Source organism: Arvicola amphibius, chromosome 9, assembly GCF_903992535.2.
Source record: "Arvicola amphibius chromosome 9, mArvAmp1.2, whole genome shotgun sequence".
In the NCBI taxonomy this organism is placed as follows: Eukaryota; Metazoa; Chordata; class Mammalia; order Rodentia; family Cricetidae; genus Arvicola; species Arvicola amphibius.
Window position 1 is genome coordinate 62541792 of NC_052055.2, and position 27010 is coordinate 62568801.

Here is a 27010-nt window from a genome sequence, read left to right on the forward strand (position 1 = left end):
AGGGAGGAGTCGGGAAGGAGCAGGGCGGGCCGAGGCGGAGCGGGGGCGGGGCCCACAGCAGGTGAAGACCGGAGGGGGCACCCTGGCACCCAGGGCTCCGCGAGAAGGCTCCTGGCCGCCTCCCACTTCCTCCAACCTTTCGGTTGCCGCCCCCAATCTCTGGGCTTTACGATGTCGCTTTAGCTGGTGCTGGGGATCAAGATGTGTGAGGCGATGGAGGAGGCTGGAAACTAAAATGCTGAGGTTCCCGAGGGGTTCAGTATGAGGGCTGGAAAACGCATTCTCAGCAGATAGGGGGCCAGGATTCTAAATGCTCCAGGAGGGGTCAGAGCCCGGATTGAGTGGAATAGTGATGTCCCACTGTGTCCAGGGAATGCAGTGAGGACGCCTGGGTCCTAGTCTGTTCTTCTGCTTCTGTGCAGGATGTCGGGATTGGGTATCAGAGGTGAGTTGCGGGTCTGAAGACGGATCCGAGGTGGATCTCCGAGGGAAGAGACGCTGGTCCTGAGGAAGTAGAAATAAATAGGAGCTTGCAGTGGCGATCGCTAGGGCATTTGGAAAACGACAGAAAGTCAGAATCAGCAAGAAACAACCTTCTAGAGATGTCCTGGACTGAGTTGGGGAGGAGGAGTATCTTTCTCGAGTTTAGATGCAGGACATTCTCCACCAAGGAGAGCTAGCTGTGAGTCAGGTAGCAGGGGTGTGAACGGTTGAGGAGAACGTCTGAGGATCGGGTGTTCTTAAGGCAAACAGGAGGAGGCTGGAGTGTGAGAGTCAAGGAGGTGTCTGGGGAAGATGCAGCTGCTGCAGCCTGAACCTGTCTGTACCTGCCACAAGAGGGAGGGCAGCCGTCCGACTTCCCAGAAGGCCAAGCAGCCAGCTTTAGGCCAACCCTAGCCAGAGGGAAAGGGGATGAGACTGGGAATTGGAACACTGGGGGGTGGGGGGTGGGGGAGGGTGGAGGCAAGGGTGGAGACCGGGGTCAAGAGTGGTAGGACTGAACCCAGAAACATTCAGGAAAGAAGGGCATTTTTAGCTTCTGGAGGGAAGTTGGGGCTTGATGGCCAATTTGGGTGCCGAAAGTTTGGGTTCCTATCTCGAGCTCCAGCAATGTCTGCTTTCCTTGGTGAAAAGCTGTTTGCAACTGTCCAGATGCTTCAGCTCAGGGCTGGATGGATGATGGGTGCCGGCACTTTGGTCTTTGGGTTCTGTGGTCCTGCTTTGAGGACCTATGTGGGACCTCTGTGTCCACCAGAGCAATCTTCTCGCTTTTAATCTAACCTGTCAGGATCCCACTGCACTTCTATAACAGAAATCCCGCTTCTTAGATTCAGCCCCTCCTCTACCAGGTCCCTCCCCAGGGAAGAGACAAAGTAAACGAGGGCCAGCACTGGTCTTGGATGATCTGAGGGAACCTTTGCCTGTCAGGCCTCATCCACTTGCCCACACTCTTTCTAGGGTCTCTGAGTTAGGCAGAACTCAAAGGAGGGGTTGCTTAGCTTACTAAGGGAGGCAGCTGGCTGGAGGGTGGGGTGACCTTGCAAGCAGCTGGGAGGGGGAGCATTGTGTGGGGTGAATTCATTATTGATGAGCCCTGCACCCCAGGCTACTAATGAGTCCAGGCCAACTGTCCTAATTGATGTTAAGAAACTTGAGACCCCCAGATCATCTTCCCGCCTGCCAGCTGCCTCTTTGAGCCCCTTCCCCCTCCCACATCTCCAGCTGCTCTGTTCACTTCCTTCTCTCCTCTTTTCCACCTTCACCAACACAGACAAGGATCTCCACAGCCTACCTGCTCCTCTGGGTTGCTCAGACTCCAGAGTGTGAGGCATGTGTCTGCAGGGTAGGGAGACGGGGGGAACAGGCAGCTCAGCTCAACAGAGAGTAAAGAAGTAAGCTCAGGGATGCTGCTGGTGCTAGATCATATCTGTGGCATGCCTGAGCCCAAGGAACTCCTTAAGCCACCCTCAGAAGCAAATGCACCATACACTGACACACCCATGACACCAAGTCCCAGCCCACTTCCCTTCTTCATTTCCTCCTCATTACAACGGGAGACATTTCAGATCCAGTCCCTAGAGTTGGTGTCAACCTCCCCCAGTAGGGTCTCCTCCTTGAAAATTCCTGCTGTCCTTGGATGTATGGGGTGCTCCTCTACCTCAGTGTCTCTGCCACCTCAACCTCACTCATTTTTCTTGTGGGTTCTGGAAAGACACTCGGTAAGTATAAGATTCCAAGACCTTAGTCTGGAGTGTGGTTCACGTAGCTTACCTGGAGGACTATTTGAAGGTGTCCTAAGAGTGTGAGTTAATAATAACAGCCCTGCTGAGGGGCAGTTGGGTCTCATACCGCTCTGCCACAAATTCCCAGAAATTTGTGGTTATCCTGCCCTCTGGTGGTAAGATTCTGGTCTAGCAAGACATAACCAGCTTTGCCCTTTTCAGCTCTTTGCACTTCAGGACAGACCTTGAGAAAGGGGCTTTCATGGTGCCTGTTCCCTCTTTTGAAAATTTGAGTTCTCCAGTGTTTGGCATGTTGGTTAAGAATAGGGAGTGTCACAGTCCGGTAACGCCGAGCGTGACTACTTGTTTGGCTTTGCAGTGTGACCTTGGGCAAGTTACATAAGCTCCAGGACTCAGTCTCCTGGAACAAATGGAGGTAATGGGACCATCACAGGACTGTAAGAGCTTAGATGCAAGCCTGACAACTTGGGTTCAGATCCCCAGAACCCACATAAGAGGTTGACTTGTATAACTGCATGTGTCTGAGATCTTATTGCACCCGCCCCAGAAACACAGAAATGCAGAAGTGTGCAGGCCGGCTAGTCTGTGGTATTCAGTAAACAAGAGATGCTGCCTTAAGCAAGGTGGAAGACAAGGGCCAACATTCAAGTTCAAGATTGTTTTCTGACAAGCACACACACATGCACACGTGAAGTATTTAATACCCCTCACCTTACCCTTGCACACAACAGTAACTTCAATACAAAACCCCACAACAAACTGGGGATTAAAGGCTGTTGTCACCAAGTTCGAAGACCTGAGTTTGATTCTTTTTTTTTTCCCCTGAGACAGGGTTTCTCGGTGTAGCTATGAAGCCTCTTGAACTTGAATTTGCTCTGCACACCAGGCTGGCCTCAAACTCAGAGATCCACCTGTCTCTGCCTCCCAAATGCTGGGATTAAAGGTGTGTGCCACCACTGCCCAGCCCTTTTTTTCCTTTTCCCTTGAAACGGTTTCTCTGTGTAACTAACTGCCCTGGTTGTCCTGGAACTCGCACTGTAGACCTGGCTGGCCTTGAACTGAGATCCCCCTGCCTCTGCCTTCCATGTGCTGGGATTAAAACGGGGGGGGGTCACCACTGCCAGGCCCAACTTTGATTCTTAAACTCATGTGGAAGAAGACTAAGTCCTGCAGATTGTCTCCGAACCCCCATTATTTGTGCTGTGGCACACAGTCACACAAAATATGCAAGGCAGGCCGGGCGATGGTGGCGCACGCCTTTAATCCCAGCACTCAGGAGGCAGAGGTAGGCGCATCTCTGTGAGTTTGAGACCAGCCTGGTCTACAGAGCTAGTTCCAGGACAGGCTCCAAAGCCACAGAGAAACCCTGTCTCGAAAAACCAAAAAAAAAAAAGCAAGGCAAACAGAAAAAAACTAATGGGCTTTCTTTTCATCTTATTTTTCTGACTTAAGGGAAGCCAGGTGAGTGCTTTGTACGATCTTTCTTCACCTCTCAATGGGACCTATTTGCATTCTTCCATAACCTTCAACCCCAAAGAGATTTCTTTGCTCCTTGGTGGTAGGGAAGCCCAGATCTGGTAGGGGCTGGATGAGGAACAACAGAGAAAAGCTCCCCAATTTTTTTTTTTTTAGAAGACAGGCCTCCATTTCAGAGATTGCCTGCCTCTGCCTCTAGATGGTTGTGAGCCACCATGTGATTGCTAGAAATTGACTCTTAACCTCTGAGCCATCCCTCCAGGCCTTCCGTCCTATTGTTTCTCTCCCTTGGATCTTCTGTTGCCCAGGTGGCCTTAAACTTGAGCAGTAAGGATGACCTTGAACTAATCCTCCTGCCTCTCACTCTAGAATTCTGGGATTGAAAGCAGGTGCTATGCTAAACACACCTAGTTCCTGGTGGGAACAGGCCCGTGGGAGACAGATGTTTCTCTTTTGCCCTGCTTTCTGGATCTAGGACGGGTCTGGAGAGTAGAGTAGAAGGACAGACTGCAAGTTTGGTCAGTGGGGGCAGTGGGTGGGGTTTATTGCACTTGCAACAGAGTTTAAATAAGTTGGGAGTAGGTTCTGGAGCAGAGGAGAGGGTGGGTAGGGAGGAAGGGGCAGCATCAGTGCAGCTGGTGGGCAGAACCCAGGTCCGCAGGCCTGGGGTTCCCCATTTTCTGGGGAATGAGTGAGCCTGTGTCTGGACAGGCTGAGGTTCCAGATCTGTTGCCACTGTGACCTGGTTAGAGTCCTGGGAAATTCCTGACTTGTCTTAAGTCAGGGATGAATCTGCAGCTAACCCAAATGCCATCCTGGGTCTGTGAGCGCAGGTTCTTAAAATCTGAGACTGGGCTCCAGACCAACCCCAGGCCCCAGACTAGGTCTGGTTCCGTTCTCATGACTTTCCTGGACCTGGTATGGGATTTGTCCTGAGCTGGCCCTGCAGCACCATCCATGGTTAGTGTTCTTTATTGGCCCTCCAGAGTGGGGGCTACCGGAGCTGCCAGGTCTCACTCCCCAAGTCTCAGACTCTTAGCTGCAGGCTTCCTTTGGGTCTCTGGGAAGGTCAAAGAAACATCTTTGCAGGCTGGAACCAGACAAGAAGTCCTGGTGGTACGTCCGGCCCAGAGAACCACTGCTGGATCTCCTATTATGGCTCCAAGTGGCTTTCATAAGTCTCCAAAACACAAAGGCTGAAGGAAGGCTGAGGCTTCTGTCCATGGCCCTGAGGCCCCCATCCATGAGAGGGCATGTGTAAACGAGGGTCCTTCACAGTGCATGGGGGACACGATCTCCAGCTTCTTGTCCCCCATCTCTGGCCCTTCAAGTATGTCTTTGGGCTAAGGAGAACAGAGTCTCCCCAGCTCTCAGCACCTTCAGAAGTGCCTGGTCCCTCCCTGTTGGCAGGTAGGGGACTGGCTCTTCGGGATCAGGAGTCTGGGATCAGGAGGACTCAGGCATCTGAGGTGGCTGGAGGCTTGAGCTGAGCTTTTTCCATCGCTGTGCCGTATGGGAGGGAGCGTTTGAAGAAGCCAAGCTAATGAGAAAGAAGGCACAATGAGAGGCCACATTCACTCAACGAGGGACCCAGGGGGATGAGGACCGTCCCGCCTCCCGCTTCCCCATCCTGCAAAAGTGGCTTCTGAATACCCGCATTCAGATACTTTCCCAAAAGGTCCAATGGATGTGGGAGGTCTAAAATCGTGAATTTATTATGGGGCAATCTTTTTATCAGAGTTTAAAAAATGCTAGGAGTTAAGTCAGAAGGGGTAAACAAGTTCAAGTGCTACATCTGATTGCCCAGCAGCGGCTGCCACCTGTAGACTATGATCATTTGTTGTTAGCTGCCGCAGAGCTGTCGAGGAAATGAAAGCACAAATGCCGTCACTATTTGCCATCTGCAGTTCTGCAATATTGGCAAACTTATTCTGAGACAGGAGGCTTCTTTCTAAATTGGGGGCTGCAGACTGAAAGGAGGGGTCTAATAGTAAGAGACAGGATGGGTATAAGTAGCCAGGGCAGAGACGGGGGCCTGTGCTGGAAAACAGATCTGAGGGTGGCTTCTTGGATTCTACTGTGTAAAAGGCAGGGCCTGGTAGGATGGTAGCCAGGCCAGGGCAGGGTGTGACTGACCTTGTAGAGGACATAGATGAGTAGACCTAGGAGCAGGAGCCCAAAAAGGATGGCTAGGACAATGATCCACAAGGGGACGCCATTGCTGCCTTCTGCCTTGGTCCACTGCACAGCTGTGGCCACCTGGGGATAAGTCAAGTGACACTGAGAATCCATAAACTCTTTCTGCTCTATTCCTGGCTATAACGGCTGTTGGATCTGGATCTAACTCTCATTTTTAGCTAACAACATTCTGAACTTAAAGATAGAAGAGTCTGAAGTGCACAGTGTCTTTTTTTTGTTCTTGTTTTTTTGAGAGACATGGTTTCTTGGTGTAGCTTTGGCTGTCCTGGAACTCACTGTGTAGACCAGGCTGGCCTTTAACTCAGAGAGATCCCCCTGCCTCTGCTTCCTGAGTGCTGGGATTAAAGGCGTGCACCACGTCTCTTGTTTTTGTGCTTTCACGTCTACTGTTCTCTCCACCAGAATCTTCCTTTCTGGAACAGTCAGCCTGTTTAGCTTCTTCAGGCCTCAGCTTGTACAGCACTCCTTCCGGGAACTCTTTCCTGACTGAGACTGGGTTCAGGTATTTCTATGATGTGTCTCCATAGACTGTCAGGCATGTGTCACACTGATGTCCCTGCCTCCAGGGTGTGAACTACAAAGCAGAGACACCATGTTAATCTGGCTCATCACTTTATCTCTGAACCTACAAAATGAGGAAATATCCATGTTCTCACCCTGCTTCTGACATTCTTGAGCCAGACTTCTTTGTCCCAGACCTCTGACCTTGAACTCACCTGAAGTTTCTTTTGTGGCAGCTGCTGAGGCAGGATTTGGTAGGGCATCTTCAGGGCTTCATACACAGCCTCACACTGCAGGCTAAATGGCTGGTGTTCCCGCTGTGGGTGGAGAAAAGCGGTCAGGGCAGCCCCTTATGGGATCTAGAGAACACAGGCCTCCCCGGTTTGTCTCGGGATGTGAGCTTTCCTATTATGGACTCACTCACTCTGATTCTCTTAATGTGTTTATGAGAAATAATAAATGTCAAGTTGAGTAATTATAACTGAATAATGCATAATCAGATGACTATATGTTCAATATATATTTTAATGGTTGATGAGTTAACGTGGTTCATGTGTGTTCAGTAAATGATTTTTTCCTCTTCCTGATTGTCTGTTTGCTATGGATTCATCTTGCCTTCTACTGTCTTAAATTTTTTAAAAAGATTTATTTACTTATGTATTTTAAGTATATGAGTGTTCTATTTGCATATATGCCTGCATGACAGAAGACGGCATCAGACAGAAGAGGCCATTAGATCCCATTATAGATGGCTGTGAGCCACCATGTGGTTGCTGGGAATCGAACTCAGGTCCTCTGGAAAAGCTACCAGTGCTCTTAACCACCGAGCCATCTCTCCAGCCCTCTTAAAATTGTTTTTCAAAAATTAGTTATTTATGTGCATGTGTGTTCTTTGTGTGTGCATATGTGTGTATGCATGTACATATGCCAGTGCACATATTCCATGACACACACGTGGAGGTCAGAGGATAACTTTCATGCCTCCCAGTTTTTTTTTTTTCTTTGGGGGGGGTTTTCGAGACAGGGTTTCTCTGTGGCTTTGGAGCCTGTCCTGGAACTAGCTCTTGTAGACCAGGCTGGTCTCGAACTCACAGAGATCCACCTGCCTCTGCCTCCCGAGTGCTGGGATTAAAGGCGTGCGCCACCACCGCCCGGCTGCCTCCCAGTTTTTTTTGAGGCTGGTCTCTCTTGTTTCTGTCACTGTCTTATATATCCCAGGCTGGCTAATCCACCAAACTCAGCTTTTTCCTCGGGTTCCAAGAATTGAGCCCAAGTGGTCAGGCTTGAACATCTAGTTCGCTTACTCACTGAGCCATCTCCCCAATCCTCTTTTCCTTTTTCTTATTTACTTTTTAAACATTTGTTTATTTATTTGTGTGTGGTTGGGCATGCACATGCCAAGGCTTGCCTATGGAGGCCAAAGGGAGTCTGGGTTCTGGAGATCAAACTCAGCTTGTTAGGCTGGGAGGCAGGCGCCTCAGTCCACTCCCTAGGTCATCTCACAGGCCTTCCTCCCCTTCCGTGGATGTGTGAGGGAGTGCACATGTGGGTGGCTCAGAGGTGGAAGTCTCATCCATGGAGACGTGTTCTCTCTCACGTGCATGCGTGTGTATGGTGTGTGGCTACATGTATGGGTGGATCAGAGACTGATGTCAGATATCTCATACATCGAGACGGCCTCTCTCATCAAACCCAGAGTCCCGAGATCACCAGTTTGCCTCAACTGTGGGGATTCCGTTTTTGCCTCCTGTGTGCTGGGACTACATAAAAGTGGCTGCCACACCAGCTAGGCATTCATTTATGTGAATGCCGAGGTTTTGAAGTCTGGTCCTCATACTTGCATGTAAGTGCTTACCTATGGAGTCATCTCCCCAGCCCCAGCTCCGGTGTTTAAAGCCATGGATTGGGAATGCACTCTATCACTGACATGTGTTCCCATCCCCTCTCCGGCTTTGCTTTTTTTTTTTTTTTTTTTTCCTTTTAGTTCTTTGAGACATGGTTTCTCCCCTCCTGAGTGCTGGTTTAAGGGTGAGCCTGTCCCATCATGCTCACTATACTGGGCTCTTCTTTTTTCAGAATCAGAAAGGGAAACAGTTGCTCTTTCTGTGCCCACAAGGTGGCGCCGAGGACGCACAACTGGTCTAAACCAGGGTGAGGGAGAATTGTAGTTCGTGTTGTTTGTAGGGTTACCAAAGCAGAGGTGGAAGGGCAGACAGCAGAGAAAGCGCAGGGACAGCCCAACTAGGTGCAAAGGTTGGGGTCCGGGCTACATAAAGCTCCCTCACCCGCAGGAAGGTCTTGGCCCAGACTCGGAAATGAAGCTGCAGACTCCGGCTCTCTTGGCGGTGCAGAGGCCCAAATTCACAACGCAACCTGAAGCACTTGGCTTCAGGACATTTCTGGAAAGAAAGAAGGCCTCTGAGCCCAGACTCTGCTCTGGTAATCCTCCGAACTCAAACGGGTGTCCAGTGTTAGGGACAAACTTCATTCCCTGCAATGACTTACCAGGACTTGTGGCCCAGAGGCGGCAGAACTCCTGCCTGGAGCCTCTCGTTTCTGCAGGTGGTGTGGGGAACTCTCCAGATCCAGCTGGAAGAAGAGACATTCTTAGCTGTCCCTTCTGACTCATCGCACCTAGATCAGCCTGCTGGAACCTGAGTTCCAGAGCAGGAGCCTGCTTCTGTCTCTGTCCCTGTGTTCAGCCAACCCAACCACTGCCAAGAACAAGGCCCCACCTTGTTCTGCACTGAAATAGGAGATGTGTAAGGAATAATTAAGTCCTTCCTGAGTTGGAGCATTTGTACTGGCTGTTTCCTCTGTTGGGAATGTCCTCAGCCTTGTCATTCAGGCTTCAGTAGAATCATCACTTGATTTGTTGATTCAGCAGTGCTGGGACTGAACCTAGAGTCTTGGACATGCTAGCCAAGTGTCCTACCCGGTAAGGCTACCTCCTCTAGAGGTCCACTTGTCTTTTCTTTCTTTCCTTCACTTGGCTGTCCTGGAACTCACTATGCAGACTGCACTGGCCTTAAATTTGTGGTTACCCTCCTGCTCCAGCCTCCTCTAAGTGCTGGTGATTGAGATTATAGGTGTGCTGAGGTGACAGGCATGCCCACCATGCCTGCGTAGCTTTTTTCTTTTCTTTCCTTTTCTTTTTTTGGTTTTTTGAGACAGGGTTTCTCTGTAGCTTTGGAGCCTGTCCTGGAACTAGCTCTTGTAGACCAGGCTGGCCTCGAACTCACAGAGATCCGTTTGCCTCTGCCTCCCGAGTGCTGGGATTAAAGGTGTGTGCCACCACTGCCTGGCTAGCTTTTTTTCATTTTTAAAATTTTTTCTGTCCATCTTCATTTTTCTCTCAGGGCCTCATGCATACAGCTGAGGATAATCCTGAATGTCTGACCTCCTGCCTCGCCTCCCGAGTGCTGGGACTCCATGCCAGGATTCGTCACTTCTCATCAGCCAATCATTTTTCTTTTTAAGTCTTATTGTTTACCAAGTCTTCGTTAGATGCAAGCTCCAGAAGTGAGAGGACCTTGTGAGTTTCATTTGGTGTGGGGGTTTTCCTAGGTCTAACAGTTCACTGTAGCCCTTATTTCAATAAGGGCTGTTTACAAGCAAACACATTCTCAGAGGGCTGGAGGACAGGCCTGAAGAAGCCTCCCCGAAGGACAAGATGGCACAGCTCTGGGAGCACACCAGGAGAGAGTGAAGGCTATTTCAGGACAAAGGACAGAAATGCAGTGGATACAGGCCTTTTTTTTCCTTCCAGATCTTTGAGGTGCCTGTCTCCCCACCACTTCCAGCAGCCTCCAGGCAGCCTTTCCTAGCCCCAAACTCCAGTCCACCACCCCATGCCCATGCCCAGGTCCTTACCTCCAGGCCCTGTGAGTTGGGGGTATAGTTGGAGGTACAGTTGCTGAGTCCTGTCACCCTGGTCACATAGAGGAGCTGCTGGCCTTCCAGAGCCTGGGGACAGCTAAGCTCCAGAACGCCGTGGCTGATGGAGCTGGGGCCCTGGTTGATGAGCTGAGAGGGAACGATACAACTCTATTATTGCGTTATCTTTGAACTTTTTGACTGTGAAGGAGCTAAGTACAGAGACATTTCATTGTATGGGCTGCTAAGCTAAACCAGCACATGTATACTATAAAGGTACCATGACTTCAAAATTTGAATCTAAGGATATGTTGCTTTTGAAAAGAGGTTCTTCTCTTGTTTCCACAGAAGATGAGAACCTGTGGATTGCTTCCAGACTAATATGGTTTGATGGAACAAGACCCTGTGAAAGGTTGCTGTGAATACCCCCACAAAGAAAATACTTTGCCCAATAAACACCAGGAAGAAAGCTAATGGGCCAAGCAGTGATTTTTTTTTTTTTTTTTTTTTTTTTTGTCTTTTGAGACAGGGTTTCTCTGTAGCTTTGGTGCCTGTCCTGGAACTAGCTCTTGTAGACCAGGTTGGCCTCGAACTCACAGAGATCCGCCTGCCTCTGCCTCCCGAGTGTCAAGCGGTGACTGTGTGGTTATTTCGGGTCTAAGCTAGTCGGGCGGCAGGGACAAACAAGTGGCCCCTCCAACACAACTCTCTGAAGGGAAGGCTGGCTCGATATGCAGGCCTGGGTCACAACCCACACACTGCATCAGGACATCTGAAGGCAGCTATAAAGCCTACTTTTGAGACAAGGTCTCACTCTGTATCCAGGCTAACCTGGAACTCACAGAAATCCCTATGTGACCTCCTTGTAAGTCCATGACTGGTATGTTCCTCTTCTGGCCATCTGTCATACACTCTCAGTACTCACCAGGCTGTGTCCTTCCACCCCCCCCCCCCCACCCTGCTTCTCCACTGACCCAGGTCCTAGCTACTGTCACTTATAGTGGTCCTCTTTTTTCCCCTCATGTGGTTTGACCTCCGGCTTTTTCCCGACCTCCTCACCTCATAGACATGGTGGACAGCAGGGCCCAAGTCTTCCTCCTTCTGAGGCTGGTCTTGGGGGTCCCAGTCGCTGACCGGGAAGAGCACAGCTTCAGGCTTGGAGACACTGAGGAGGAGCATGGTTTAGAACAGGCAAGAGGAATCCAAGCGTCCTTCCCTAGAAATCCATGTCCCTTCCCTCTAAAGGCCCCATTCTGCTTGGGTACTGACCCATTAAGGGAGACCTGGGCTTGAGCCTCCACAGAGAGCGGGAAGGAGACCACATTGCTTTGTGAGTTGTTCAGGTTCTTGCTGTGGGATGGAGGCAAGAATGGAGTGAGTCGTTGGATGAGAATCCCCAGGCACCAGGGTCTGCCACCTGCCCCCACTCCCTTCTTTCCCTCTGACCTCAGTCCCAGCTCAGCTCCAGTCACTCCTTACCTGAGAATCTGGAAGTCGAACTGGATGGATTTCTTTGTGTCTTGAAGATGAGGAACAGTGAACCGAAGGCCACCCCAAAGCTGTGAGGCAGGGAGGAAGAGGGATTGTGAGATGGGGTGCTCAGCTGTGTGCCAGGGCAGCAGGACCCCATCCTGTGCTCACTCCCGCCCTTCCTCTTCTATTCCTGACTTACACTGGCTCCTGCCTTCATGGGGTTGCCGAGGTCACATACCAGCTGGCGGCTCTGGTTCACAGCAAAGTAGTCACAGCTCAGGCTGGAGAAGTTCTGGGGACAGGCGAGCACAGGCCACTCAGGCTTTGGCACCCCTCTGGAGGGGATCACCACTGCACCCCACTTGAGAGTCCCTTCTCACCCCTGGGTGTCTGACAAGTCCTGAGTACTCAGCCTCCAGAGGGGCTGTGACCCGAAGCTCAGCCTCATAGGCGCCACCCTCACCCAAATTTTGGGCATGGAATGTCAGGTTCAGTGAGTTCTTATCACCCAGGTACACATGTTTCTTCTCCCTGGAGGGGACACAGGGTAAGGACACTGAAGAATGAATCCACAAACGGAGGCAGTCGGGCATGGTGACACACAGCAGGACTAGCCCTGCTCACGGAGCCTTAGCTCTGGCGAGCATGAGGAGCTGCACATATAGTATTGCGCTTACTGTCTAGAATCAGAGAAACGGCTGCTCCCTGTCGACAAAGCTGCAGCCCAGAGATGCTTGCAGACCCACAGCTAGGCTGTCCCTGACCCTTGGTCATGTGACAGCCCCACTCACCCATACACATCCAGCTGCAAGTCAGGCACACAGATGTTGTCCTCACCGCAGTCCAGCAAGATCTGGGCCTAGGGAGCGGGACAGCTTTGAGAGGGGTCCTTCAACCCCTTTTCAGGGCCCTGCCTCAGGTGCCAGGCCTGTCCTCCCAAGTTCCTTCCTTACCTTGTCCTCTATCCGACTCTTGCTCTGGTAGTGTAGGACTGGCCGGAGGCCATGGCTGTCCATGGGAGCTTTGGGGTCCAAGGAGAAATTGAGGGCGATGTGAATTGGGGAGAGTTTGTCTCGGAATTCTGACTCATTCTAGGACCAGGGTAGAGAGTACACAAGATCAGGGACTCTGAGGCTTCAGTGGCCCCGTTTCTTTGTCTCACTTCTTTTTATAATCTTCTCAAAACGCAAAGCTGACAATCCCCATTGCTCTGTAGGTCCAGGCACCTGGCATCTGGATCTTCTGACAGAAAGGAAGGCTTTTCTTTTCTTTTCTTTTTTTTTAAAGATTTATTTATTTATTTATTATGTATACAGTATTCTGCCTGCATGTATGCCTGCAGGCCAGAAGATGGTACCAGATCTCATTACAGATGGTTGCGAGCCACCATGTGGTTGCTGGGAATTGAACTCAGGACCTCTGGAAGAGCAGTCTGTGCTCTTAACCTCAGAGCCATCTCTCCAGCCCCAGGAAGGCTTTTCTTTAGCTTCCCAAGAATCCCATGCCCTTCAGAGGGAACCTCACAGAGACAGACACACACAGACAGAATCTCTCATTCTGTACAGTCACCTGCCCGGCCAGGCCCACCGCACTCTCAGCCCATACCCTGAGGTAGATCTTCATTTCCCTGCAGTCTTCCCGAGCCCCATTCTGGATAAGTAGGGTCTGGGTAAGCGTGGCCTGCTTGGAGGCCAGGAAGAGCGCCCGTCGAATCCCTCCCTTCTGCTTCTGCCAGTCCAGCTGGAGTTCGACCTCAAAACCTGTGGCCAGGAAACACGGTGTGAGTCTGTCCCTCAACCCTTCCGCCCCACCCCATGGCCTGTCTTCCTCACCTATAGAGTTGGGGACGTGTTTTCCAGAGGCATTGAGGCAAAAGCTAAGGTTGATGCTGGAGAACAACAGAAGAGAAAGCACTGAGTGTAACTGGAATTGGACCCTACCTGCTTCAGAAGACAAGGCACCCCCATTTGTCCTGTCCTGAGGTAGACACGGCCGCCTGCCCACTAACAGGGTTCTGGCTCAGCTCACCAGGACACAGGGTTTCCCTCCAGGCTGCAACTGCGCTCCTCTGGGTTGAACATGGAGGGGAAGATGGTGAGAGATGAGCTGACAGATATGATAGGCCGGCCCCTGCAGAGAGTAGACGTATGGTAAACAGAGTTAAGACTCCTCTGAGGGCTGGCACCAGCCCCAGAACACGAGTTGCCTCTGCACTGACGTTCCCAGTCCTCGTTCTAAAGGGGCATTTCCCCAGGCTGCCTCAGGCTTCCTGAGTTCATACCTGTACACCAGAGCCTTGTCCACACCGAATGACCCAACGATTAGATCTGCAAAAAGCCAAAATACAACCCTTCACAGCAAGCCCCAAATTAGGACCCTTTTATCCTAAACTTTCTAATTTCATGACTCAAGGAAGCCGGAGCTAGGGGACTGCACCCTCTGGTGGCAGCTGCCTAGAAATGCACCTTCTAAGATGAAGGGGCAGTGGCTACAACTCACCAGGGTATCCATTGCCATCCAGATCCTGGCCTCCTCGAAGGGCAGAACCAAAGAAGTCTGGGGTATGGTCAGCTGCCCACAGGGGCTGCAAAACCTGGGAAGGTCTAGTGCTCAATCCGCCCGGGCCTCCGGGGAATATAAACACGATTCCCTGCTGGGTCTCCCCACCAAATGGAGCTCCAATGGCGACATCTGCAAGACATAACACACATTTGTCATCAAGTTAGGAGGCCAGGGCTTCAAATCCCTACCACAAAACCTCTGGATATCACTCCCCACACACCTACCCGTCAATTCCTGCTCTAAATCTCTTTAAACCCCAATACCCTTGGGAAGTCAAGAGGGCCTGGGTAGTTAGTTTAGTTGATAGAACCCTCCCCAAGTTCCTGATCAGCCCACCCCCTACCCTCCACCCCCCCCACCCCTCACTCCCCGCCTCAGACCCCTGGGCCATGATGCTTACCATTGTAGCCATCTTGGTCCAGGTCCCCCAGAGGTGTCAAGGAGCTTCCAAATCGGCCAAACTCATCTTGGCCAGTGAGGGTGAGGGTGGGTGTGGGCTCAATGCCATCTGGACACTGCAGGTAGATGTAAACCCTGCCCACCTCCTGAGGCCTCCCGTCAGCTGTCCGTTCCATGAGCAAGGGTGCCCCTACCAGCAGGTCATCTAGCCTGAGGAAAAGGGCAGACCCAAGCATCATAATAACCTTGTCCTGTCACCATTTACTGCCCCATCCAGGAAATCCCAGGCATTCTGGATCCCCAGGCTCCCTTCTGTGAATAAGACCTAAGGGCTCTGATGTAGCGTTCAGCCCTCGCCTTGCACTGGCTGCGGAGGGTCCAGAAACCCCTCAAGGAGCACTCTGCCTGCACATCTTTCCCAGCACTCACCCATCCCCATTGGTATCAGTGGCGGCCACAGCATAGCCGAAATAGGAGGCCATCTGTGGGGACAAAGAACAGCACTGGGTCAGAACAAGGTTCAGTCGGTAAAAGGATAACGAGGACCTGTGACCTCCAGAGAGGTGGAGAGTTCGACACTATTGGTCCACAATCTGGTGTAAGCAAGGGCGTCCTTACCTGTTCTCCTGAGACATTGTAGAGGGAGTGGATGTCTGAGCCGTTAAGGATGGTGACCTGAAGGTGGAGAGAATGGCCTGTTGGTCCCGAATGCCCCAGTCAAAGGTCTGGGACACAGGGGACAGGCGTTCCTCAGTGCTTCTGACTCCTTCCCAGTTTTCCCTCCCTCCACCTAAGGTTTTCTCTACCCCCTTGCTGTTTTGCCTTTTTTTGAAAAAAAAAAAAAAAAGATTTATTTAATATTATGTATACAGTGTTATAATGTATACAGCGTTCTGCCTGCAGACCAGAAGAGGGCACCAGATCTCATTACGGAGGGTTGTGAGCCACCATGTGCTTCCTGGGAATTGAACTCAGGACCTCTGGAGAAGCACCCAGGGTTCTTAACACCCGAGCCATCTCTCCAGCTCCCGCTGATTTGTCTTTTCCCTTCATATCTCTTATGGATTTTCATGTCTACTCAGTAGATTCTAGTCACTATAATGTAAGATCAGTGGGACCAGGAGCATTGTTTGGGTTTTTGCCTCTCAGAGACTAAAGAAGAACTTGGCAAGCAGCAGGTGAACAGTAGTTGATTCCGAAAACACACTAGGTTTCAAACCCAACAGATTCAAGACTTCAGCCACCCCTCACCCACCAGTGTCTACAAGTCACTCACATCTGTCTTCTCTGAGCACTGGCCCCGCAGACCTCCAAGTCTCTTGGATCCTGCTTTCTGCCCTGTTACTCCGTTGAGACCCGGTATGAGCCTCTGTGCCTTGGGTTTCCCCACTGGCAGAGATGCCAGAGAGCAGATGGAGGACCACCCTGTGGCCACTGTCAGTCTGTCTCGTGGCTGGTCCTTCAAAGCTCTGGTGTTTGGTCCCACTGCCTGTGCTTGTCCAACCCGCCCTTCTCTTCTCACCCTCTTTTAGCTTGTGAGGCTACAAACTCGCTCCGATTTCCTACTCTGTGTTCTTCATGACTGTGCCTGGAACTCCCTCTTGCCCCATGTGTACAGAGCCCTCACAGAGCCTTCTCTGATGCACCCTCTCTAAAGAGGGTACTGCTATCCTAAAACGTGTTAGGTTACCTCAATTGCTTTTCAGGAACTTCCCATTCAGAAAGAGTGTGGAATTGGGAATATGGTAGCTATTAAATATTTATTCCGCTGCCCCTAAGCAACACACTTGGTATCCTAGGACCATAGTTTTTGTGGAGACTGTCAAGGCTGTGCTCTACCCCACAGGGCTGTAGTGGGAAACACCATCGTGAATGGCTAGTGCCCGGGACATTGAAAGGCTCATGAACAGTGGATATTAATATGAAAGCTGTGTGTCTCGCCCCACGTACTCGACTAGAAGCACCTGATGAGATGGGATAAGATACCTTTGTCTCATCTCTCATCTTTCCTTAATAAATGTTATTAATCGAACAGCCGTGAGTGGCACTCATCTGTCTGGGCTCTTGTCATGGTCTAATGATAGCAACTGGCTGTTAAACACCACCAAACAGTTCGCAAGTGCCTGATGAGGTCAGAACTATTATTACCCCATTGTATATGGAAGAAGCAGCTTAGAGAGGTTAAGCAGGGGACAGTGCAGCAATAAAAGAGCAAACGAACTTACCCAGAGTCAGTGCCAGAATCTGAACCCGTGTCTGACTTCACAGCTTCCTTTCCTTGAACTAGACTTCTGAAACCTATCTCTTTTCCCCAGAGACTATGTTCTGATCTATTTTTTTTTTTTTGAGTCCCCACACATTGCTATGCAAGGCTCTGCACTGAGCCAGGGTGAGAGGCAGGAGACAGTAGGCAGGGTCTTACATAGCCATAGGTGAGGTTTCCTTTGGGCACACCAGCAACAAAGTCTGCAAAGAGAAGAGAAACTGGTGGGCTGAGGGAAGGACAGGGCAGACTCTGCTGTGTTTGGAGCTTCTCTAGCTCCCCTTTCGGCCTAGCCTGGGCACTCACTTACCTTCTGTGTCATCACCACTGAATTCACCCACAGCCACAGAGTACCCTGGGGACAGAGTGGGTGGATGTTAGCATCGCCTCCTCTGAGACCCCTATTCTCTAACCCTCAATCCCTCCATAAGCCAAAAGTATGGCAGGAGAGCTGGGAGAAGCAGGGGAGGGCCGAGAGAGGCAGAAGGCCCTGAATTCCCTGCCCATTCTCTCCCCATGGGCTTGCCTACCCAAGTAGCTGTCATCATATATGGAGCTGGCCTGGCGGGTCTGTAGCTGCCCCTGTACCGGGTTGATGAGGTACTCTGGGTAATAGGACTCTGAGATCTGCTCTTGAGTGGCGGACAGGATCTGGCCTGGAAGGGGAGCAGGGTGACAGGCAGGGGGAGGTAACTTTAGGGCTTTAGGGGAACTGAGCAGGATTTTATAAGTTTGGATCAAGGAAAGGGACTATGTGGAGGATGGAGTAGAAGGGGTCTGGAAGTGGATCTGGGAAGTTGAGGAGTGGAGAAGGGAAGGATTAGTGAGTTCAGACCTAGAGTGGGGAAAGAATGCAGTGCCAAGGCCTGAAGAGGACAGAGGAAGGGCTTACCTTGCCAGAAGTAGCTCCCAGGACCACCCAGAACCACATGGCCAGTCTATGGGGAGGTGAGAGGAAGAGGGGATGAGTGCACCATTTGGGGCTGACCCTGGATCCTCACCCACTGCCCTCCCTCCCCAATCACCTCTCACCTTGGTGAACTCAGCACTGAAGCCCCCTTGGCAGTAACCCTGCCCTGCCGCACTGCCGAAATCTATGAGGGAAGAAGACAATGAGATGAGCGAGCTGTGCAGTGATGTGCTGGCAGGGAAGAGCAGCCTTGAAAACATCCACTTTGATCCTTGGTGGCCACAAGGAGAGACACCTGAGCACCTGACACCCACTCATGAAGAAGGCGCAATGGCTCGTGTCACTCTGGCCCCTACCTGAGCGGCAAGGTGCATACTCCAGAACCCGGGTGAAGTTGTCTGTGGAGAGGTAGCAGGTGCCCACGGGGTCATGCTGAGGCTCCTTTTCTGTGCGCCAACTGTACAGAGGAGCACATGCCTGGGAGGGCCCAGAGGGGGTTTCAGGTTTAGACCAGGCCTGGCTTTCTCCACCGCGGCTGAACTCTTAGCCACCAAGGAGCCCACTGGTCCCTCACCAAGATAGAGGAGCCGTGGGCTCGAACCGTTGCCCCGAACCACTGCAAGGACTTGTACTCCACAGGCTCCTTTCCCGTATCACTGGGCAGTGAGGACTCCAGGATCCGGGAACCTTGGGGAGGTTGAGAGGAGGCCGTCACCCGTCTTGGCCCAGGATGCTCAGTGTTTCTAGACCCTGAACCCTGAGCCCTTGCCAAGTTGTCTTTGGTTTCTCTGGTTTCCTTTTAGCTGTAGCAGAAATTTGCATTGTAGTGCTGGGGAAGACTGGCAGACACCAGCCCTGTCTCTGCTTCCAACAGCCTCTTCCCACCTCCTTCCTAGTCCTTCCTCTGTCTCTTCCCACGTCTAAACGCTGCCCTCTGGACCGCTGCCTTCCGAGCTCTTCTTACTCTCCACCTGTCTCTCAGGCTTTTTATTTCTTTATTCGTTTTAAGACAGTGTCTCAGTATGTAGCCCAGGCTGGCCTTGAACTTTTGGCAATCTTCCTGCCTTAGTCTCCTGAGTGCTCTTAGGCTTCTAAAAGCCAGGCTGCTCAGAACAGAGGCTATAACTCAGAGGCATATGTGTAGTGTGCATAAGACTCTGGTTCAGTCCCTGGCACCCTTTCAGAAATCAGCTGGCCTCAAACATTTTTATTTATTTATTTATTTTTCAAGACAGGGTTTCTCTGTGTAGCTCTGGCTATCCTGGAACTTGCTTTGTAGATCAGGCTGGCCTCGAACTCACAGAGATTCAAATGCCTCTGCCCAACCCCAGTGCTGGGATTAAAGCTGTGCTCTATTGTGCCTGGCTGGGCTCCACATTTTTATGCTCACTTCTTCTTGTCCTCTTACTCCAGTCCTTATCTGTGTGATAGACTGCCTGAGTTCACAGCCTTGCTTTCTTACTAGCTCGGTGGCTTAACTTCTGCTTCCTCCCTCGTAGGATGGGGATGCTAATACAGTTGCTCAAGTGAGCCAATGCACTCATGATAGTGCCCAGCATGGAGCAAACACTCTCTGAGTGCTGGTTGAATATCCTCAGCTCCCTCAGGTCCATCTGCCTGAGAGCTGAGCTCCCTAGGGAGCTGAAGCACACTATAGCTGGTGTGCACTATCACTTAGCTTAGGAATAGAACCCTCTTAAGCCTCCTCTGTGTTTTGTGTTATGGCTCTGGCCTCCCAGAGTTGTGGGTGATTCAGTGGAAATGAGAGCCACATGTTTCTGAATCATGCCTGCCATCCTTGGGCTGGGCTGGAAGCATGGAGTGAGGGCCATAGGGAGCCCACAGCTAGGAAATGGAGCACCAGAACTACTACTGGGGGAGCACATGGTTCTGGTGCTGAAGCTGCACCCCTTGCAGCAGGAGCCCCAAGCCCCACCCCCAAGCTGCAGGCCCACCTACCCACTTACACTAAGCCCCCCATGAAGTCTTCCAGCCTACCTTTGCTGTCAAACTGAATAGTGGTGCACTGGGTAGGGCTGTTGTCCCAGGGACAGATGTAGACAGCACCACCCTGCAGTACACCTGGCTGGCTAGTGTTAGCCTTGGGTGCTCCCACCAGCACACTGACCCTGTGAAGGGAAAAGGAGAAGGGCATTAGGAAGGGTCCTATTTCCAGGTCAGTCTCGGTGGCAGGATGCACCCAGACCTTTGGGCCAAGAATGGGGGTGGGGTAGATGTCCCTTGGGTTGTATTTATATCTCAGAAGATGCCACAGATGCCAGAAGCCAGGGCTGGAGTCAGGCGTTCCCCATGTGCTGCTGTCACTAACTCAGCTCCCCTCCTCCTCCCACATTCTCCTACAAGAAGGAACCAGAGTCGGTTCCTGGAAAAGGAACGAGGGATGAGGGTCTGGACTCCAGCTTTTCCATTTCTTCCATCTACCTGCCAAGGTTAGATGCCCAGACCCGTGCACTGGAGCTGTGGCCCAGAGGTTGAGGGTGTGCTTGGCATCAGGAAAAAACGAAACAAGACAAAACAAACAAAAACCAGTACTAAATGCAAAGTATGAACCTTGTTTGAAAATGGCTTGAAAATATATATTAAAGGGACAACCCCAGTGCTGGGATTAAAGCTGTGCTCTATTGTGCCTGGCTGGGCTCCACATTTTTATGCTCACTTCTTGTCCTCTTATTCCAGTCCTTATCTGTGTGATAGACTGCCTGAGTTCACAGCCTTGCTTTCTTACTAGCTCGGTGGCTTAACTTCTGCTTCCTCCCTCGTAGGATGGGGATGCTAATACAGTTGCTCAAGTGAGCCAATGCACTCATGATAGTGCCCAGCACTCCATAGCCCTAGAACACTCCATGTTCCCATGGAGCCTCAGGGTCCTCACCTACTGTGTACCCTCTCTTCCCAAGCCAAATTTTCTCTCTGGGCTGGAACCCAGGCGACTGGCCACTTAGTCTTGGGGCATGTAGGAGAAAAATGTTTGAGTGTCGGTAACCAGGCAGACGCGGAGAGGAGTTGGAGAGAAGTTGGAGCACCGTGAAAACAGGATGTCTCCTGGGCCTGGCTTGCCCCACCCTGCGGCTCCGGGTGGATGTCACCTTCCTAGCTGGGGCTCTGCCTCACTTGTACCTCTCTTCCACAAAGCAGTCCCAGGAGATTGAAAGATTGAACTCAAATCCTGTTCTGTTGGCTGCTCTTCCTGGACACACGCCTGAGATGGGGTCCTCCACACAGCCACAGCCCTGTCCTCTCGAGGTGCTTTCCTCAGGATCCCCTGCAAGCACTGCATCTGGCAGCCTGGGCAGATTTCCCTGGCACTCCCAACTCTGGGCCAGTGTCCCAGCCAGCCTTGGCCTCTGCTCTCCTCCCCTGCTGCCATTGGCATTGCTCCTCAACCTCTCTGCCTGTCTGTCCCCAGTATTGCTTGCTCTCTTGATTTAGATTACTGGGTCTCTCTCTCTCTTTTTAATTATTTATTCATTTAATATGCATGGACATTTTCCCTGAATGTCTGTGTGCCGTGTGGGCACTTGGCTCCAGAGGAGACCAGAAGAAGGCATTGGATCCCCTGGGACTGGATCTGTGAGTAGTCATGAGCTGCCAGGTGGATGCTGGGGAATTGAACCCTGGTCCTCTGGAAGAGCAGCCAGTGCTCTTAACTGCTGAGCCATTTCTTGCTTCTTTTTTGATCTCAGGTCTTAGGTCTCTCTACTTCTAATGGTTTCTGTCGCTTTTCAGGCGACAACACTTTCAACACTCCCAAAACCTACCCCCTTTCTTGCGGTTCCACAGCCTTTATCACTAGAATTGTGGGCCCAAGAAGGGACTTAGCAGAGGTCACAAAGGCTGTCTTCCAATAGGGTCACATATACTGAGGGGGAGGGGCAGGGTCTAAGAAGCATAAGTGATAGCAGCAGGGAAGGCAGTCCCCAGGACACCAAGGATTTGGAGGGAATGTTGGAGCGCAGGTGAGAAGAAAGCAAGCAGGGGCCTGAGGAACAGGAGTGGGGACAGGACATGAGGTGCCCGAAGTCAGAGTGGAGAGGGGAGGTGCCAGCTTCACTCGCCCAGGGGACAGGAAATGTTTACGGCCTGTGGCTTCCTGTCAGTTTCCAGCCTTACATTTCTCCATTTGTCTCCCGCCCACTGGGTCTCACCTCTCTCTCACTCAGGAATTAAGGCCAATTAGAGGTTGGAGCCACCATTCCAAGGGCCCAGTGACCTCAGGTGAGAATGCCTGAGGCTGACAACACTGAGAAGCTGCAGCCCCAGGGGAGAGGTGTGTGCTCCTTCTGTAGCTAAAGCTGCCACAGAGAATTTAGCCCTAGCCTCTTGCTCCAAAAAATAGTGAGGCCTGTGGCAGTGGTGGTCTACGGTAGAGTGAGTTCGGGATAGCAGAGTTGCACAGGGAAACCCCGTCTCAAAATATCAAACAAAACCAGCAGTGAAAACAGCGAGGGCGCAGCACGGGAGTCGGGAGCGGGAGCTCTGGTTCTTGCTCTAGCTCAGCAGGGCTGGGATTTTCTCCCCTTCTCTGGCTTCTCCCATACCACCTGGATTTCTGGAGGAACTGAGACGGGACTGTATAGTCAGCAGCCCTGTAAGTCCACGGGCTGGTGGAATATGTTTGCTCTGTGAAGGTTCGAGGATCCCAGGATGCAGACTGGGGATGTGGATCCAGATCAGCCCACGCGATCCATGCATGGGTATGGCCATCTCAACAGTCCTCATTCTAGCACCTACAAATGCCAGCTGAGGCGTCTGTGCCAAGGTTTATTCACCCTTCTTATCCTACCTGATGCTTCCTAAATCCTGCAGCAGTAGAATCCTCAAAGTGATCCAAGAGGGTACCCAGGGAGGCTCCTTGGGTTATTTTCAATATTGCAGAAAGCCTAAGGGAAATCATGCATTTACCCGACAAGGCATACCAGGCTAATTAAAACTTCAAATGCATTTGCTTTGGACTGGCATTGCACCAACTTGTGTGAGGAGCCTGGTTATCAACTCTGATCAGAAACTCTGATTGGCAGCTATAGATACTCTTGGTGAATTATCTCCCACTAGATGCAGGTTGGCAGTAGACTCTATTCTGGAGTCCAAGGGAAGAGATGCTCGCCGTCATTTATGCAGAAGCCTCAGAGCTCAAGGGGTCTGGTTGGTCTTTGGAGACAAATGGCCATGTCTAGAAGCCACTGCCTAGAATATCCATTGGTTCAGGACTAATGCAGATGCCCAGTGGGTGCCGCAGGGTTTCAGGACTAATGCAGATGCCCAGTGGGTACTGCAGGGTTTTAGGACTAATGCAGATGCCCAGTGGGTACTTCAGGGTTTTAGGACTAATGCAGATGTCCAGTGGGTGCTGCAGGGTTTTAGGACTAATGCAGATGCCCAGTGGGTGCTGCAGGCAGTAAACAAAGGCTATGCAGTCCTGACATTCTTCAACAAGGCCCCAAACTGCCGACCTACCCTCATGACCTTATTTGACAGATGGGAAAATTAAGTCAAGAGAAGTCATAGCCAATCCAGGGTTGCTCAGAATCTTTCCCAGGATGTGATCAGAAGCCTGGGAGCCTGGCTCTGAGGCTAGTGTTCTGCCCTGCTCCACGGCCAAAACATCCCCTCCTCTCTTCTTCGCTATCTCCCTAACCAGGCTTTTGATTAACCAAGCCCCTGTTCAATATTCAGTTACTGTTTGACTCCCTTGGCTCGACAAGGTCAGAGTAGAGAGCAGCAGGTGGGTCAGGGCCCAGCTTCCACAATTCTACCTCACCCTTAGCCAGGCCAGAGGGGGACACCTGCTTCTGGAACCCCAAGTACATTCCAAAGGGCTGTACTGATTGGCTGAGTAAGAGCTGCCTCCAGCAGACTGGCTCACTTTTTTAGCTTTGTGTCCTAGGCAAAGCCACGTTCCCTCTTCTAGCCTTAAATTCTCTCTCTCAATGATGAGTTGCTTTTGGATGGTCCCTAACTAACTTCTAGTCCTAAATTTTATGACTTCTGAAGCAATAATATTTTCTCTGCTCAACACAGGAATTTTGTAATAATCCAATGAGAAATTTATATGAAGCGTAAGAGGAATGTGAGGACTATTGCCACTATCACAGTTGTTAGCAGTGCTCCATGCGTGAGAGGACTAGGCATGAGCAGTGCCAGCTGGTGGACTGCTTGCCAAGCACAGAGGCCCTGGGTTCAATCTCCATAAACTGGGTGTGTGGAGGGTGTGGCAGAGCCAGCCTGCAATCCTAGCACTCTGGAGGTGGCAGCAGAAATTCAAGGTCATCCTTGGCTACGCAGTTTGGGAATGAATGAATGAATGCAAGTAAGAAATGGCGGAAAACAAAATGAATGAGGTTGGTGCCAGAAAAAAAATCCAGAACCCGGACTCTCCCCATCAAATTCATGCTTTGCAATGGTTGCCTGCATGTGGGCAGTCACCTCCTAGATGCTGTCTCACTCAGGGGAAGGCTGCACTTGCTCAAGTCCTGGCTCCTGGGTGAGTGGTGAGCACTCACACCCACGCCTGCCTGGCGACCTCTGCAGTGCTCACCTTGTTCTCATCATTGTTCAGTGCGAGGGGTGATGCAGGAGAAACTAGGAACTGAGACCACTGCCACAGGGCTGTTTTCCCACATGAAGGAGAGAGGGGCCAAGGCCAGCACACAGGCGCTGGGAGGGAGAATGCTCTAAGAGGGTTACAAACAGAGCAAAGCAGAGGTGAACAGGGTGGGAGTGGGATGGAGAGGCTGGGTCCTCTTTTATTTTTTTTTTTTATTTTTTTCGAGACAAGGTTTCCCTGTAGTTTCTAGAGCCTGTCCTGGAACTAGCTCTTGTAGACCAGGCTGGCCTCGAACTCAGAGATCCGCCTGCCTCTGCCTCCCAAGTGCTGGGATTAAAGGCGTGCGCCACCACCACCCGGCTTGTGTCCTCTTTTAGAAGAAGCCTCAGGGACTGAAGGATCAGGCCAGGGGCCAGATGCACACCTAGGGGACAAGGAGTGCAAGGTCCAACAGATGCGTCAGTTTTCAAAGAGAACTGCCAGTTTTGTGGGGGATAGGATAAGGGAGAAATAAAAAGCCAGACAGTTGAACACCCTGATGAGCAAAAGCATCCTATAGCCCCTCCACCCCTTCTGCTCCCTCGGTTAGGGTTGTGGTAAGAGGTTTGGGGGACCGGAGGAGGCAAGGCCTGGCAGGGACTCCATTCAGGATAGGGTGATGCAATGAGGTTTGGGCAAGAGGCCAGGGTGTGGGGTGGGGACCTTGAACAGCCCAAATTCAACGGCTGGGGCCTAGTTATCTTTCTTTCCATCCCTGAGTCCTCCAGACAAAGTAGAAAACTATCCCTTCCCCAATTGAATTAGCTAGAGTTAGCGCCTCCACCACCCCCTAGTTAAACAGATAGCTAAAATCAGCTCACCTCTGACAAAGGTCCTATCAAGCCCTGAGATCTCGGGCGGGGAGGGATGGGCAGAGGGAGGCTCAGAGCTTGGAGGTAGAGGAGAAACAACTACCGCTGTCATCGAAGGGGTTCAGCAATCTGGCATGTGGAGTTCCCTGTCCCAGCAGCTGGGACTGTCACCTTCCTCTTACTTCCTAACGTCCTCCCCTCATTGAAACAAACACTTTTGTTTCAATGTGGGCTCTAACTCTGATTTCCAAGCCTGTGGGCACCCATTTTCCAGGCACTAAGAGTCTGGGTCTGCTTATTACCCGGAAACAAGGATTCTCCATAGAGGTTTTCAGGAACCTTCTTTCTGATGCTCTTGAGCCCAGATAGTCTACGTGTCCCCAGCTTACGACCCTGTTCCCAGAAGTCTGAGTCTCAGTTCAACTACTGCTAGAGGAAATCAGCTTTTCTCTTCCTCCCAAGAGCAGGAGCTAGAGGGAAACCGCCCACCCCCCTTCAGGCGCGCGCGCACACACACACCCCTCCCGACACATCCGTGCACCGCCCTGAGCCGATCCCGCCCCTAGTCCCAGTTCCCCCAGTGCCAGGATCCAGGGGTTCTCCCTAAGTTTTTGGATCTCCTCGCCTGAAGAGACTGAGGGTGGGAAGCGACGCAGGAGACTGAGGAGAAAGGGGAGGGAGCCTCTGTCCTTCCCGGTCTCAGTCTGAGTTGATGGGGGAGGGGAGGATGAGACTGGCCCCCACATAACCTCCCGACCCTCTCAGTCTGTCTTACCTCTTACTGCACGCGCTTACCCAGCTTCAACCCTCTCAATGGCCCCACGGAGGATCTCGAAGTTCCTCTAGTGCTCCCTAAGGACCGGCCTCCCCGCCCCCCTCGACTCCCACCCACCACAGGTCCCCAGCAACCCACAAATCTCCAGAGACCCTGAGTTTTCTCGCTCTCTCCTCCCGGCTGGCCCCGAGACCCTGCTTGCACTTCTCCAGCTTCTAGATTCCTGTCCTCTCCTCATGCCACAAGTCTCGACACTGATCTCACACTCCACGTCGGCCACGGTGCCTCCCTGCTCCAGCGCGGGCCCCCAATTCTAGCTTGGGCCCCCAACTCCAGTTCTAGTTCTTTCAAACTCCGCCCTCAAACTCAAGTCTTGGTCGCCTCCACACTCCGGCGCGCCTCCAATCTCCAGGTGGCCCCCTGCCCCCTTCCCGCCGCCAACCTCACCACTCACCCGTCCCTTCCCGGCCGGTAAAACTCCACGGAGAAGCCGAAGAGGGAGCCGGGGGGCCCGGAGAGCACCGCCGGGGCCTCCGCGTCTAGGTTGAAGCCCCCAACCTGGAGTGGTGGCCGCCACAGTAGCAGCAGCAGCGGCAGCAGCAGGGCGCGGGGCCCCCAGAGCAGCGGCACCGCGTGGAGAGGAGACTGTGGCGACCGTGGCGTCCTGCTCCCCATAGTGCCCGCTCTTCCCTGTCCTGGGGCCACCGACCCGGAGCCGCTTCCTAAACCTCCCAGAGGCGAATGACTCAACGCGGGGAGGAGTTTGCCAAACTCCCGGCTGGGCCCTCCCCCCGGCCGCCGGGCCGGCTGGCGGGGGGACATTCCTGGGTCCCCGGGACGCCGAGGCCGCGCCCCGCACCCCGAAGGGGGCCGCACCTCTGAACCCCTGGCTCCGGCCCCAGCTGGAGACCGGTGAT

General features: G+C 52.0%; 1 protein-coding gene across 2 annotated transcripts; it reads right to left on the minus strand.

The window, feature by feature from the left end:
* Nucleotides 1-4238: 4238 nt before the first annotated feature.
* On the minus strand, nucleotides 4239-26987 carry Itga5 (integrin subunit alpha 5). 2 transcript variants are annotated; one of them, XM_038342442.2, is made up of 30 exons: nucleotides 26548-26987; nucleotides 19901-20031; nucleotides 18477-18589; nucleotides 18259-18379; nucleotides 18025-18086; nucleotides 17885-17930; nucleotides 17523-17648; nucleotides 17303-17347; nucleotides 17152-17195; nucleotides 15348-15404; nucleotides 15159-15211; nucleotides 14731-14939; nucleotides 14268-14459; nucleotides 14050-14095; nucleotides 13797-13898; nucleotides 13601-13656; nucleotides 13374-13528; nucleotides 12722-12859; nucleotides 12560-12627; nucleotides 12149-12299; nucleotides 12007-12060; nucleotides 11775-11854; nucleotides 11565-11645; nucleotides 11355-11460; nucleotides 10293-10445; nucleotides 8925-9008; nucleotides 8705-8818; nucleotides 6635-6736; nucleotides 5856-5978; nucleotides 4239-5259 (listed from the first exon to the last, which is right to left on the minus strand). In XM_038342442.2, exons 1-30 carry the CDS (start codon nucleotides 26913-26915, stop codon nucleotides 5176-5178), a joined length of 3264 nt encoding a protein of 1087 aa, XP_038198370.1. In that variant the 5' UTR covers nucleotides 26916-26987; the 3' UTR covers nucleotides 4239-5175. The 2 variants fall into 2 exon arrangements, with proteins under 2 accessions (XP_038198370.1, XP_038198369.1); XM_038342441.2 differs by having other exon boundaries at nucleotides 11968-12060; nucleotides 26548-26985.
* Between the last annotated feature and the right edge of the window lie 23 nt (nucleotides 26988-27010).

Bases quoted from the DNA above. Each gene is read 5' to 3' on its own strand.
- Itga5 (XM_038342441.2), bottom strand. From the start codon at position 26,915: ATGTCCCCCCGCCAGCCGGCCCGGCGGCCGGGGGGAGGGCCCAGCCGG. The intron at 17,649-17,884 runs GTAAGCCCTTCC...CTCCCCTTCCAG, and splicing joins TGGGAGCTACTTCTGGCAAG to GCCAGATCCTGTCCGCCACT. The intron at 5,979-6,634 runs GTGAGTTCAAGG...ACTTATCCCCAG, and splicing joins TGCCACAAAAGAAACTTCAG to GTGGCCACAGCTGTGCAGTG.